Genomic DNA, 16165 nt, shown 5'->3' with positions numbered 1-16165 from the left:
GGATATGGACAAATTGTGTACTGTGTACTTTAGAGGGACATTTTGGAGACAACAATTGCATCCAAGACAATGCACCCAGTCAGAGCAGCATCTGTGAGGCCGTAACTTGTGAAAATTAACATTCGTGTAATGAACTGCTTGCCCTGAGCCATGACTTGTACCAATGGAACACCTTCAGACAGCCCATCAGAAGTCTTCCCAGCAGATCTGATGCTGTCATAAAGGTGAAGGGTGGACACACCTCTTATTAATAGGTATCTGGGTACTTTTAATCGGACAGTGTATAACAATTTCTAATCGAATTAACAGTTTTCAAATTTATATCTATTATTACAGAAGTATACTGGTTAACTAATGAAACTCATTAAAGATCTCTGCAATACGAGTCTTTCTCGCACGATTTGTACACAACTATCAGGTAATGACATGACAAGATAAAAATATTAACTCTATTCCAAAATTACTTCAATGTTATGGAAAAGGATTCTTTTGGTGACGAGAACAGTATAAGCTTTTGGAAAAATTAAGGTTCAGAAACTCCAGGCAGAGGTGAGAAAAACCTTCCAACTATGTTAACAAATACAACTAGGTTACCAAATGTTATGACCCCAGACCCATAAAGAGCACTCACAGCTCTAGGTGGTTGCTTTAACTGGAGGAGGAGGATGATGCTTGGTTTGAGGGGAGGGGACCAAACAGCGAGGTCATCAGTCCCATCAGACAAGAAAAGGATGGGGAAGGAAGTTGGCTCTGCCCTTTCGAAGGAACCATCCTGGCATTTGCCTGATGCGATTTAGGCAAATCGCAGGAAACCTAAATCAGGATAACCGGACACAGGTTTGAACTGTCGTTCTCCTGAATTTGAATCCAGTGTGCTAACCATTCCGCCACCTTGCTCGATGACGACGACATAATAATAATAATAATAATAATAATAATAATGGTAATGGTAATGAGTACAGTGTGTGTACCAGTGTTGCCAAATCAAATCTGTATACAGGTTACTGTGAACTGCAAATCCAACCACAATTCAGTGGAAAGACAATTTTTTAGGCCAGAAGGCATCTTGTTCTATTATAGACGTCAGGCAGCTGTTTCCACAGTACTGTTAAGTTTTAATGAATCTGCAGCACGGTATCTCAGAAGAGAGCTTTGTTACAACTGATTTCTTTTGAAAACTTTTCAAGTACTTTGTTGCAGCAATATCATCTTATGTACTAATACCATGGTATTACTGTTACATAACATGACATGACATGTTGTGTGCAAACTAAAATATCGAATCTTTTCCACTTGAAACCAAAATTATCATCAAACAGCAACACAGAAGATGGACATCTAATTACCAGCCAACGAAGGAGTACGAACAGTGACGTGATATGAAAACTTGAAACTGGAAGGAACATATAACAGGGTGTATACATGGGCAAGGAAAAAAAATTCCCGGATTTCCCCGTTAAAAACACACTTTTTCGGTGTTAAGTGACAGTGTATTTTCCCTCGGAACTGCAAAACTTATCAATCTTTTGAATGGATATGGTTTTATACACGCGTACAGAATTACCCGACACTTTAGAAAACGAAACTCAGGGAAAAAGACACATTTTGGAAATAACTAATGTGTAGCAACATGTACATTGCGTATTTTCGTATTACGAAAGTATACATTGGAATTCAACCAAACAACGCATGTTACTTTCCGAATCATTGAAATAGAGTTTGCGACGCGCTTTTGTAAGCCAGTCATAGCTCATATAATGTGATCTCGCAAGCCGATGACAGCAGATATTCAGAGCATATGACACGTGATGTAGTCAGCCAACAGAAACATCACTGTTAAGTAACACACACACACAAACAGGGAAAGTTAATACTTTAAATTAATATACATAGCGTAGCTACAAGAAAAGCAAAGCTTTCGCATAAAATATTGGTCTCTAAGGTGAAGAAGCGGCAAAAGAAGCTAAGCTTTTGCATATGATATTGATCTTCTCTGCGCGTGTTACACTTGAAGATATCTCACACAAATGTGCCAGTAGAACTTTTAATAATGACACAAATGTGCCAGTAAAACTTTTAATAATGACACAAATGTCTGATCTTCAGGATTTGAAATGCTTCTAAATGGCTCGTCATCAAAGAGTTGACTTTTAAATGAGAATCAAACCCTCTGTGATTTATGAAATACATGGTAAATTCTCATACATAGTTCAACTTATGAAAAAGGATATTTACTTTGAAAGTAACACTTGTCAAACCACCATTCGCAATATTTTCCCGCAACCTTTTAGAAACAGGTTTGTTTCAGCAGATGCCAGAGAGCGCACACAACAAGCAACATCACACTTGCGCAGCTATCATGACATAGGAAGTCCGTACGTACGTACGTGTAAAACATTGTAAGATAATACATTATGTCATAAAAGAAAGAAGACATCAGAGGATACTCCAAGAGCATCGGAATTTCGTGAACCATATTAAAAGTGCTTACTTGAAGTGCCCATTCGTATGTACAAATATCCAATGAAGTAGACTTCCAATTGATATTAAGCTTTTCAGTGTGGTTTTCGGGATGTAAATGTTCTTGGAGCTCCAGAACTGAATTATATCGCGTTTGGTTCTTTATTATGCCATAATGCCATACGTACTATAAGACGAAAACTTTGACTTGAAATGCAGCAAACAGTTGAAACTAGCCGGTCCTGTGGAATTAAACACTTTGTTTCAAATAAACTGACTGCCTCCTCAGAAATTAATGAAAGTCAAATTTCTTTAGCAAACAGACAAAAATAACTTCATTGTTCTGCAAGGGGGTTGATGTTTGACTGCCAGAAAGGTGGAAATAAATTCAAATCTGAAACTAATAACATATTTTAGCCTTCCGTAATTGTTTGAATGTATTGTAATTCACTTGATAGCTCCCAGCCACAGATATTTGTTTTGTTTTCATTTGACGTGAGAGTAAACGAAGGGGAAACAACAAAATCACTAAATGTAAACACGGGTCACGTGGAGACTACCTACTTTAACTCCGACTGCTCTGCGCATCTGCCCCAGATCTACAATGTTTTCTAACCGGGTCAATGCTTTTTTTTTAAAAAACTAATTTTCGAAAATATGTTCATCTTGTAGCGCACATCTTTCTGAAAAGTCTAAAACATAAAACATGTGTGTTCGAGGAAATTTAAGATATGTTATCTGGTCTTAAGTGTGCCAAAGTGCAGTGCCACGCCTCTTCATACGGCATTCTTCTATCGCACATCAGTGTATTTCGCTCTGTGGAATTGAAGCGTGTATATTTTGTAATGGCTGCCATCAAACTATATTCAGGACAATGGAAATTGAAATGTCCTGTGGTGCCTCTCCTGCTCCCAGTTGGCAGGTTTGACAGCCTGCCCCTCTTTTAAAAAGATCTCACAATTAATAGCGGATGGGATTATTTGTAATCAGGAGAATAAGAACTCTTCATAAAATTTGCATTCTTTATTGCCTATTAGCTAATAACTTGCTGTTTTGTGTGACATAAAGTTAAACATAGGATACATAAAACAAATAAATCCAAGACACACACAAGAAGGCTCCTAGCATTTTTTTTCTCTCTAATCTTGCTACAAGTTTACACGGCATGCTTTCCTTTCTGCGGAAGAATCTATCGCGATTATGTCACAGCTGGTGAAAGAATCTATTACCTCATCAAAGTTCGTCAAACGTTTTGCTACATGAAAAATCGAAATGTTGCTATCTAATACTGAAAAAGCTGTTAATACAAATAATACCAAACACTGGTGTTTTTTCTCTATCTGATTACGTCTATTTTGTCACTGTCTGCTACATAAAACAAAATAGGCCTTTCTAATATTGCAGCAATTTTGTAACACACACCAAATAAACAAGACTGTTTTGGCACAAATGGTCATTGTTATAACACGACAGAATATAATTCACGAAAAGCTTTATGTTAGAAAATACTCTTAGTTTCACGTTTCATTCATATGCACCAGATTCTCAAGCATGAGATCGAAAAGTAGTATTAAGAAATTTTGATATAAATTTGGAATCGTCTTATTCTTCCATAATTTGTGGGATGTCCCCGTTTCTTCTCCATCTTTCTAAAAAATCTTGTCATCACCAATTCTGTAGCTATTCCTGCCATTGTCAAAATTTGTTTGCCAATTAACTTCACTAAACCTGCCAGAATCACAGGTTTACCTATATCGCGATTATTCTCTGGTTAGGCGTTATTACATGTTCGTACAACACGTTTTCCGCGTTACTTCCAGAATAGAACTTAAGCGGCTGCTAGCCAGGGACTGTACAACTGGTCCTTACTAGTGTAACGATCTTGCCTAAAATTTTCTGTCAAATTTTCATTTTCTTGGATACATCGAGAAGATAATATGTAATCTTTCTCACCAGTTATTCCTGTTAGTCGTTTATTTCCATTCTGGTAGTCTGAATCTATGGATTTCGCTAGTAATCATAACAACGCTGATCATTCGCAAGCCCAATCAACCACATAATCAGACAATGATTGGCATTCACCCATTCGGCTTTACTCCGCTCAGTTCGTATAGCCCCGTCCCCTTTTTTCTGTGGAAAGTTTATTTCTAGATGCGACAAGGATTCTCCTGACAGAGACGTCACATACACTACGCACGCATTCAAAAATCAACTTAAAATGTGTTCAAAAACCGATGGGGATGCGGTTCAAAATCATAATCTATAGACCAATGTGCACCGATTGCTTGGTGCTTTGTGAAGCAAGTCCCCCACCCCCCAATGCAGAAATCTTACTCCAGAACCCCGAACTTTAAGATATAAGAATACATCTTTTAAATTCTACACGGGCAGAAAATTTTCAAGAACTTAGGTCAGACTGTTCCGCATGCCTTATGGAGAACAGGTGCCCGTCAACTTGACTGCTGGTAGGCACAGATAGTATAGACTACCAATGGGGTGGCCCTACAGCACACGCTCTGCATGTGCATAAGCCACTTTGTGATCCCTCCCCTTGGGCTCTCAGCAGGGAAGAATGATCACATAGGCTAGCCCACGTGTCATCTATTTGCTCACCATTTCCCGAACTCAAGCAATCTATCTGAATCAGCAAGACACGTGAATCCTGTGTATGCCACAAACACTGCTTTCAAAAAGGCTTTAGTAGAAGTCAATTTTTAAACAAATACAGGTATGTGCATGCAGCTGTTATTTCTGTTCTTGCAATCACAAACAATATGCAAACTGCTGCAATCTAAGTTCTACATTTGCATGCTTATACTGCGCACAGCAACACTAATTTGAAAACACCATGCCTACTAAAATAAATGGAAAAAATGGAGGAGACACTAAGGGAGAAAACAGTAAGCCCATTGATTTCAAATGCAAAACATGAAGTTTTCCAAGCTGTTTTTTAGTGGCGATCACAGCTGTTAGCAGAATGATCAAAGGATACAATCCCTATAGTTAGAGAATAATTTCTGTATCTTGACAAAACCGTGCAATAAACATAAGACAAAACCAACTACTTTTCAGGACTTACTATACTGTGAGGAAGGCCAGGGACAGCGCCTGCTCCTGCACCTGCCGCGCCGCCACCAGCACCAGCTGCTACTGAGTGTGGCACCTGGTCGTGTGGTGTTGTTGAGTGTGCCTGCTGCACAGGCAGTGCTCCAGTGTAATAACCACCATTCATGCCATCTGCGTAACCTGCGGCAGCGGCAGCTGTCCCTCCCAGGAAGTATTCCTTATTCACACAATTGCGTAGGCAGTCAGGAATACGTCCAACGATAGCCCGCCTTATTTCACTGGCTGCCATCTCGCGCAGTTCTGTGCACGACGCATCCGAGTAGAACGCTGCATGAGGTGTACACAGCAAGTTCGGCGCGTCTTTCAGTGGACCTGAAAAATTGAAATCGTGAATACTCTACATAATTTCTTCAAACAATGGAAAACCGAGGAGGGAATGTAACAATATTATGAAAAGGGAAGTTGCCACTCACCATCTAGCCAGAGAAGCTGAGTTGCAGATAGGCACAGCAAAAAGACTGTCACAAATAAAGCTTTCGGCCTCTATGGCCTTCCTCAGAAACAAACAAACAAACAACACACACACACACACACACACACACACACACACACACACACACACACGCGCGCGCGCACACACGCGCGCGCGCACACACGCGCGCGCGCACACACGCGCGCGCGCACACACGCGCGCGCGCACACACGCGCGCGCGCACACACGCGCGCGCGCACACACGCGCGCGCGCACACACACGCGCGCGCGCACACACGCGCGCGCGCACACACGCGCGCGCGCACACACGCGCGCGCGCACACACGCGCGCGCGCACACACGCGCGCGCGCGCACACACACGCGCGCGCGCGCGCACGCGCGCGCGCGCGCGCGGGTGTGTGTGTGTGTGTGTGTGTGTGTGTGTGTGTGTGTGTGTGTGTGTGTGTGTACATCTGAAATGGTTTTAAATGTATTAAGATGAGGCCTCTCTAAAATGGCCAATGTTATATAGCACTGACCTCTGGCTAAGTTTACTTTATTAAATCCTCAAAATCTTTCACAACAGCATAGCCAGATACAATTTTTGTTGGTATTCAAGCCATGTCGCTTGTGACTCCATTCAGTAGCCAACATGATTTGGACTAGATAACATCTGTGCTTTGCCATGATACAGTATTTTGAGAAAAATCCATCTGTGATCTTGATGCAACGAGCTTTTTGACAACAGTTCAACATCCAGTGCTACGATACGGTTCCTTATGTGACCACAATTTGGTCTTGGATTCAGCAGGAAACTGGTAGCACACTGAGAAGAGAGAGACCGGGCCAATTAAGATCCATCACAACACAAGAAAATGTGCAGATTGTGAGAGATGCAGTTCAGCAATCATAAAGAAGTTCTGCTCAAAGGCATTCAGTTACATTGGGGATTTCAGACTTCAGTTTGAGCAAGATTTTGCATTTTGATTTGAATTTCCATCAGTTCAAAATAATTATGGTTCAAGAATTGAGCCCAGCAGACTACACCAACCACCAAATCTGTGCGAGCAAATGCTTACACAGATCCCTCTGGAGGCACCTTTCTTCAGAAGCAACGAGGCACATTTTCACTTCAGTGGTAGGGTGAATAACCAAAATTTTCACTACTGGGCTGAAAATACCCCTGAATTATTCACGGAAGACTGTCACTTTCCCCTGTACTATCAATATGGTGTGTAGTATCACAGTTTGGCTTGACACATTGTTTCTTCCTTGAAGAAGGTGTGATTGAATTCCAGACATTATGTTGAATGTTACAAAATATTCTGCAGCCCAGAATGGAAGAGACTGTGGAAGAAGAGGGATTAGGGGAATTGTGGTTCCAACAGGATGTGGCTACAGACTACACAGCCCAAAACTCATTTAATGTTTTGAGACAGACGTTTCCGTGACATCTGATCTCTTTGAGGGATCATGTGGGGTGGCCTGCAGTCATCAGATCTGGGCATTTGCGACTTCTTTCTTTAGGGCTAATTGAAGGAAAATGTGTTTAATACTGCCCTCATATCCCACCAGAGCTAAGGGAGCTGATTATTTAAGTAGTTACCGTCATACCATGCGATGTGTGAAAATGAGCTGTTCACAGTTTCCAAAATCGTCTCTAAAATTTTATTGCTGTTAACGCCCACCACCTCGAGGACATGATTTTCAACACTCAACGAATATAAAATAATATGAACTAACAACTTTGAAAATAATAACTTTCCCTATATACCTTAATTTCCTTTTTTATAACTACTAAAACTGCTTAACTGATTCTAGTGCATCCTATACAAGCAAGGCAGTAGGGGTAAGCCAAATGAATGTATGAGCTGATAGGTAGGCTGCAACAGTCAGTGCTGGTTTGCTACTGGTAAATTACTAGCCCCCCCCCCACACACACGTAGACGAGCGACTAGCCGGAATGGGGTGAAGGGTTGCGAGGGGGTGGGGGGGAATAGAACAGCATCAAAATAATGGGATAAGAATATGGCATCAACACACCCATCTTGTTGCAGGCAGGGAAAGTTGAGATACAGAATGGCCAGAGAGGTATAAATGATCAGACTACTGTGTCATCTTTCGTTTCCTCCAACATACTGAATATCCAAATTACTTATGGGAGCCCAGCCAGCAATGTCTTCAACAACTGCCAATATCTCTGAACATAAAACCCTGCCATTTTCAAGGAACAAATGCAATGAGAGGTAACTCCCTTGAGTTAAAATGAAGAGGAAAGTAGAAGGACGAACAAATTAGAAGGTTAAGATGTCGAATCAATCCTGCAGTCAGAGCCAACAGGAGACCATCTGAAGCACAGACTTTAGTGTGATGTGCTCAGGCACCCACACCTAGAGACCAGTGAAATTATTTTGTTTGACCTTTGGATATTACTACAGAAGCCACATAGTGATAAAATTTCAATCTATAATTTATTGCTTTGACGTCTTCGGCGAAAACTGCATGTGACTAATGTGTGTGTTAGCTTCAGAGTTCACTTTATTACAGCTTATCTGTGGTGCTCATTTAGTGGCCGTAAGAGCACCAGCACTGAAAAAAGATGGGAGTGGCAACTACAGGTTCCCAGAGTTATTAACTCATATGGTATGCAACTTCTTGGTGACAGCTACAGCAAATTTAGTAGTCATCTGAGTATTCTCGTCCAAATCCCAGGATCTTATCTTCAATTTCAAGGTGCCTTGTCTTGCAGACTTCTTGGTCAAATGACTTGCAAGTTAGTTCCCTGGGATTCCAATGTTGTTAAGAGTCCAGACAAACAGGATCAACTTTCCAAGAGTTTTGCAGCAGAGAAATGAGATCTTTAAGTGACATTACCAATGGGTGTCAAGGGTAGCAGGAAGTTACAGCTTGTGAACAGCTCTGTGAGTCACACCAAATTAGGAAAGTCTCATGTGAACCAGTGTGGAGATATAAAAAAGAACTACAGTTCTACAGTAAGGACATTACACTTCCATGACAGGGAGTACTTGCTGCCACCATAATATGAATGTGTGAACTGTTCAGCCATCAACAGATGATTTCGAAACTGCCATTCAAAAACCCTTGCCATTGAGATCGTATCCCTGTGGAAGGCTGAAGTTCAAGATCTGCCCAATCCACCCACCCAGTCCTGTCAGAGACATATCAGAGGCCCGCTCACCTAAGCAGCCATGTCATACACCAGCTCTGCTGCAATCACTGCAAAGCTTTTTACGTCGCTATGGCTATCAGCCAGCTGTCCACAAGAATGAATGGCCAACAACAAACTGTGGCCGAAAGTGAAGTGGACCACTTTGTGGCACAACACGTAGCTGAACATACTATGCTTTATGTTAATGGCTGCTTCGGAACCCAGGGGGCCATCTGGATCCTAAATCCACCAACAGCTTTGCTGAACTGCACAGGTGGGTGTTGCCCTTACAAGATGTTCTCCACTCCTGGCCTCAATCTACAGTAACTCACTGTCCCCTCACCATCCACCCAACAGTTTATCCATCTGATGTTATCTCACCTCCTCCAATCATGTCCCCTCACCCTCATTGTGCACCGCTCTCTGCCAATGCGCCCATCTGTCCTTTCCTTTTCATGTTCCTCTCGGGCGTGCCAGAAAAAAATTTTCCGGGTAGCATCTGGCTGCTTGTTGCTACTGCAGATCACAACTAAGGCTGCGGTCACAGAGGCACTGATCTCGGTGGGTTCCTCCAACTACCGACATGGGCCGAAGACATCCCATATTTTCAAATCAGTATGCCACTACATGTATGGTCACAATAGCTTATCTCTTCGCCCAAACATACAGATTTCTGACAATAACTGGTGAAATTCAAATCAGTTGCTTTCTTCGGTCATATTGGCCGACACAACAGAAAACATGGACTGTGAGAAACTGATAAGTTTCGTCAAAGGAGGAGTTTGTAGCATCCTGAAGATGAAAAATATAATTGGGATATAGTTCGGAATCTATGGAATGAAACTGTAGATTTACTGCAGACTCTGAGTAAGGAAAATCTATATTGCAGATTTTAGGTGTAAATTGTAACCTCAAAGACTCTGTTCCAGTGAGAAATGCTTAAAGCTACTGTACTGGCTCTTTTTGGGTTGTGGTAGAGGGACATTAGTTGTCTACAAATTATTATTATTATTATTATTATTATTATTATTATTATTATTATTATTATTATTATTATTACCACTTAAAGGTGTTTTTATGCAAGCAAGGTGGTGATTCTGTTACATAAAATGGTTTGCAAATGTAGTGTATGCTTTTAGTGCTTTACGTGTTTAGAGTATCTTACTCTAAACTTTGTGTTTGTTTTCAGAAGTATGGTTAATGACAGTCGTCCAAGGTTAATTGACCTATGTCTGCACAACTTCAAATAAATGCAGCAGGACAGTGTTTGTACTCTCACTTTTCAAGGTCACCATGCACCACCTCGAGTATGTAACAGAACGTCTCTCCCTTTGTTTCATGTATTTGTAAAACTTGTCCAGTAATTCCAATAACTGAGACAGAGTATACAGCACTCATCACGTTCTTTTCAAGACAGATGTACCTCATTCACGTGCATTTAGCATCATCTTAGAGCCAAAGCCAAACTGCAGTACTTGCTTCCAGGTACAGAGGCAATGGGATATGCATTCCACCCATGGGGATTAAAACCATATCTACTTCATACATAGAATAGGTTCTAACATAATATAACCTTCTTGACCCTGCCAAAAAATGACGATGGAGGCTCGATGTGCCATGACCAAGCTTATGGCTGATGTTATTGGGTGACCTTTGGCGATGGCGTGGGACGACTGTTGTTAGTGCCACTGTGAATGCAGCCTATAATAGCGACACTTCAAGTAGATAGAAGTGTTAGAAGATACTGCTCATAGAAGTCTCAACTTCACATGCACATGAGCCTGCTGGCAACTACTCAAACGAACCTAATCTACAAAGTCTGCTCAAAAAATTTCAGAACTTTGTACACAAAATTTTTCTATGCTTATCTTTTACTTACTGTGCATGGTCTACTTCGAAATACTCTCCTCCACAATTAATACACCACTCCCAACACCATTTCAACTTCCAAAAGCAGTCTTGGTATGAATGTTGCTGGACTGGGTGAAGAGCAGTCTGCAAATTTCCTTTTAGCTCATCTATCACTGCAAATCTTTGTCCTTTCAAGAGGGTTTTCACCTTTGCAAATAATGAAAGTCTGCAAGGGTCAGATCTGGAGAGTAGAGAGACGGAGGTGGCACAGTGATTATGTTTTTGTACAATAGTGCAAGGATATATAGGTGGGTGCTTTATCGTTATGCAAGAGCCATGAATTGTCTCACCACACTTCAGACTGTTTTCTTCTCACATTTTCTTGCAGGCGTCTCAACGCATCCCAATAGTACAATAGATTAACGGTTTGTCCTGTGGCATGAATTCATGACGACTTTAATGACACAAGTTGTCATCGGCAGAAATTTAAGGGCACCCCGAACAAGGGTCATCTTTAACTTCTGTCCTGCCATTGATAAATCATGTGAACCATTCGTAACACTGAGCACAGCTGAAGCACTTATCGTAGGCTTCCTGCATCATTTGGTCTGTCTCTGTAAAGGTTTTCTTGAGTTTCACGCAAAATTTAATGCAGATGCTCTGCTCTTCTAACTCTGCCACCTCGAAATTCGCAAATTGTGCAACAATGTTCTATTCAATACAGCACTGAACAGTAACTAACCGACATACAACAATGAAACTTCCCGCAGTTACACAAACACAGGCATGTGCAGGAATGCCAACCAAACTTTACTCCAAGACACCATCAGCACAAAATTCGAATGTTTTGGAATTTTTTGAGCAGACCGTGTAAACAGTTGTTTTGTCACACACATCGTAAGTATGAAGTCTTGCAAAGCCTTTAACACATTTAGTTGTTGGCAGACGCTTGTGTGTATACTGTGTTTTTTTGTTGTAAATGGCACATTTCATTTGAAACCTAAGTTTTAATTCCCCCCTCCCCTCTCGTTTATGTTTCATTGCTGCAGCATTATTCTGCAGTAGCGGGATACAGTAAAATTCTTTCAATTCTTACCAGTCAAAATTTACTGAAAATTAAAACAATGAAAAATTCCTAAATTCTAAAAAATTACCTGGTTTTTCATCTTTTTCTCCCAGGTGAAAAAACTTTCCCAGGTTCTTCCCAGAGTTCCCAGTTGCCCGTGGCGTATACATACTGTTCTGCGATGCTCACTGAGAAAATATTTCTGGTTTTTCATCCAGCGTAGCTGCATTTGATTGCTATGTATATCCTCTACTAACTTTGCTTTAGCACGTCAGACGCTCGTGGTGGAAAGTGGGACACTAGATGTTCACTTTACTGTGCTGACCTTCGTTGGGAACAGGTTTCTGCAGCATGTAAGCATAAGAAGTGGCGAAGACGGGAGGGGTGGGGGTGGGGGGTGGGGGGGAGGGTGTCATCGCTTTGGATTCCTTTTTGGCTTTTGCATACAGAATCTGCTTGGTCACTTATTTCCTAAATTTTCTGTCCTTCAGCACATACAGGGCAGCCTGAGCTCCAGACTGTGGGACTCCTAGAGCAGTTAATGCAGACTGCTGGACATGGACATTTAGTTCCAGCCTCAGTACTGCCTTTGTACGCTTCCCACTTATTGTTTCTCCTCTGAAAATCAGTGTAGTGTGGCTGAAACACTGGCATTTGTAGCGCCCTTAGTCTGAGGAATGTTGCCATGGTCTGGTCACGCACACCATGGTAGGGAGAGGGAGGTAGGGGTTTAGAGCAGAACACATAAGCATTAGCTGGCTGAAGTTCATATTGAATAGTGCCTAACGACTTGGTTAAGGTTAACTGATACCAATAATGTCATTTTCCGTGCAAATTTGAATGTGGTTTTCTTTATGTGACTATCCTTGTGGCTTGAAACTGTATTCCTCTATTATTGTTGTTATTGCTCCTGGCAGGAGTTGCTACCAACCAGTTGAAAAGGGTGTATTAACTGTTAGCGGTGTACATGTTCCAGTCAAGTGGTCAGATCTCTGAATGGTTTTTGTAGTGTTTAGGTTGCTACAGGGAATTGTTGACAGTGCAATAGTGGGAAGTTTAACCATCTCATTTATCAAAGAGAGGCTGGCAAACCTAATTAATACTGACTTGCAAGAAAATAATTTGGGATTTTCCCCAGATTTCATGGTTAAAAATACACTTTTCCCCCGATGAAAATACACTTTTTTTGTGTTAAGTGACAGTACACTTTCCCTTGTAGCTGTAAAGCTTATGAACAGTGAATGGTAAAGGTTTTATCCATCAACTTATAACTTCTTGACACTTTTGGAAACTCAACACAGCAAAAAGTAATGCGATTTGGAAAGACCTTTGACACACAGCAACATGTACACTATGTATTTTCTTATTACGAAAAGTAAAAATACGAATTCCACCAGATAGAGCAGATTAGTTTCAGAAACACTGAAATCGTGACTTCAATGCGCTTTTGTCAGCCAATAATAGCATGTCACATGATTTCTCCAACCGATGATAGTGGATATCACTAAACCCTTAACTCACGAGGTGTGGTCTCTCAGAGCGCGTGAAAATTTTTGAACTTGCTCTCCAAGGCCAGAGTTGGTGGAACGCTTCTGTACTCCCCCTACCCTCCTCAAATTGCCAAGCCTATGACTATTTGTTGTCTGTTGCGGTATCGCCTTCTGTGTTTATTGTTAACAAGTATTACTGAAAGGTGTTGGGGAGTCTCTTAGACCGCACCTCATGAACGCTGCCCGTTTTCTTCAGCACGGTACTGTATAGCTCAATGTGTGTTGGCACAAATGTGTGATTTTTAATTTTCTCGAGTTCAAGGATATAGATCAAGAAATAAATGAAAAAGATGACAACTTTGCATTAGCCAGTGATCACATATCTGCCATTGAACAGGAGTATCACTGAGGGGAAGAACTTCAGGAAAGTTGTTATGGGGATCTGTCTATTCTTTAATCAAATATTTAAACTGTCCGTTAAAATTGATTGTGTTCAGAGTGAATTTAGTTTTATTTGGAAATTTATTTGCTATGGAGATTGTATAATTTTTCAAAATGTTAAATTCAATACCCTAACAGTATATTTATGTCTACTATTTAAGAGAACCATACAAAATTATGTGCTTTTGTGTGAAACATTAAATTGCTGCAGGCTTTGTTTAGTGCAATAAAATAAACTGGAAGCATTTAAACACCACTTAAATAATTGTAAAAATAAATTTTATATAGCATAAACTAAAAATTTCAAATTATTTCTGCCTCAAATCTTTGTTTAAATATAGCGGTCCCAGAAACCCCACCTCGAGGTATATGTTATAGAAATGTCACCTCGCGAGTTGAGGGTGAAGTACAGCGAACACAGAAACAGGTAAAGTTAATGCTTTAAATTAATATACATACAGTATAGCTACAAGCAAGGCTACATCTAATATTGGTCCTTTGTGTGTTTCCCTTCAAGCCATATCAAATAAATATTTGTTGTAGAATTTTAAATAGTGACAAATGGCTGGTTTTCTGGGCCCGAAATTTTTCGAAGTGGCTAGTTATCAAAGCATTAAGTTTTGAATGAGAGTCAAACGATCTGTGAGTTAAGAAAGTTATCACAGTCTCACACGTAACAGAACTCATCTTGTGTGAAAAGAAATTCACTTTGCAATATTTTCCCACAACCTGTTAGAAATAGGTTAATCTGAACAGTTGCCAGACAGCACCAGAAAACAGGTGTTAAGGTATGCCCACACGATGCACACACACACTGTGCACAATCAAAGATGCACGGAAATAAAAGTGCATGAAAAAAAAGTGTGGAAAAAATGCACATACAGAGGGGCATTCTTGTGTCGACACATTGCCTCACTGTGCAACCAGTCTGCTATGTATCCCCTGCTTTGTGAGCCCATGCTGCATTTATTGCGATCAAAAGTGACAGTAGACAAAGGAGAATCTAAAAAACAGAGGTATGAGTAACGTGAAGACAGAATATTGTGTTGAAAATTTCAGAGGGTCACAGCAAAATTTTAGATTTTCTGCTTGGGAAACTGCAGCGATAAGGCTTAGCTAGTAACCAGCAACTTCTGTATCAGTTTGAAGTACTTTTTTCGTATTCCGAAACAAAGCACTTCAGTGATTACTCCTGAAAGTCAGAAATAATTATAGAGGTTTTTGGTGTTATTTATGTGAAGGTTAATAAACTTTCATGGCTCATTTGTACTTTATTTTATACAAAAAAAGTTGTTTACACAACTTCAATCGTGAAAGATTAAATGCAAGTTAACATCCTTGTACTTGATTAATATTAATTTAATAGTTGCCAAAATACATTAGGATTGAGATTGTTTTTCCAATTTCGTATTTTTGCATCATCAATATTCTTCATTTCTACTTCCAGTAGTTTTTTGAGGAGCTACACCTACCCTCCATCATTTTTTTTGTTCATATTTCAGGCTTCCCAGTTGTTGCACTATAACTCACCATAGCCTGAACATTTGTCCACACTTCTCACACTCAGTTTCATTGAATCCGAGGCTTATACTCCCAATTTTCCCCACTTAGAAGGTTACGGTATGTTATTCTTTACCATAGTATGATCAGAGACTTGTTACCTAATAGCACTTGATGTTCAGGGCATCGCATCTCAAGTTTTTATTCAAATCATCTTTGGAAGCAGCAGCATTCCAGATGACTTTTCTTTATAATCATCTATAAATTTACACGTGCTTCCTCTGGGGTCCACAGACACTACTACATGTTAATCGGTTCACAGCTTAGCCTTGACACACTACGCTCTGTCACACACAGTCTCCAGCTGCCTTTTGTCTGCTAAAAAGCACAGAAACTCCCACCACAGTCGAGAAGTTGTGTGCTAAGCTGACGGCCTCTATTTCTAGGAAATTTTGCCCACACAAATGTGCATGCTTAGCTGTGCTGTTGGAAACTTATTCACATGGCAAAATTTGAACAGAAAATAGGCATGGCGTGGACGCACCTTTACTGCGCATGTGGAACTACAAACGTGGGAATCCCACACTTGGTGTTGCCTGTGCTCATATGCCTTACATCACATTTCTGTTTAGAATTTCATGCTTAGTGG

At 40.6% G+C, this 16165-nt stretch overlaps 1 protein-coding gene across 4 annotated transcripts in view; it reads right to left on the bottom strand.

Annotated features, from left to right (window-relative positions):
- The window catches only part of LOC126475509 (C-terminal-binding protein), a 190945-nt gene that overhangs the window by 32271 nt on the left and 142509 nt on the right, over positions 1-16165 (bottom strand). For all 4 annotated transcript variants that reach the window (XM_050103425.1, XM_050103422.1, XM_050103424.1 and 1 more), the window contains exon 8: positions 5540-5898. In XM_050103425.1, the coding sequence (XP_049959382.1) occupies positions 5540-5898 (359 nt within the window). The remainder of the gene's footprint in view (positions 1-5539; positions 5899-16165) is intronic.

This window comes from Schistocerca serialis, chromosome 4 (genome assembly GCF_023864345.2).
Source record: "Schistocerca serialis cubense isolate TAMUIC-IGC-003099 chromosome 4, iqSchSeri2.2, whole genome shotgun sequence".
NCBI lineage: Eukaryota > Metazoa > Arthropoda > Insecta > Orthoptera > Acrididae > Schistocerca > Schistocerca serialis.
This window is presented reverse-complemented; position numbering and strand designations above follow the sequence as displayed.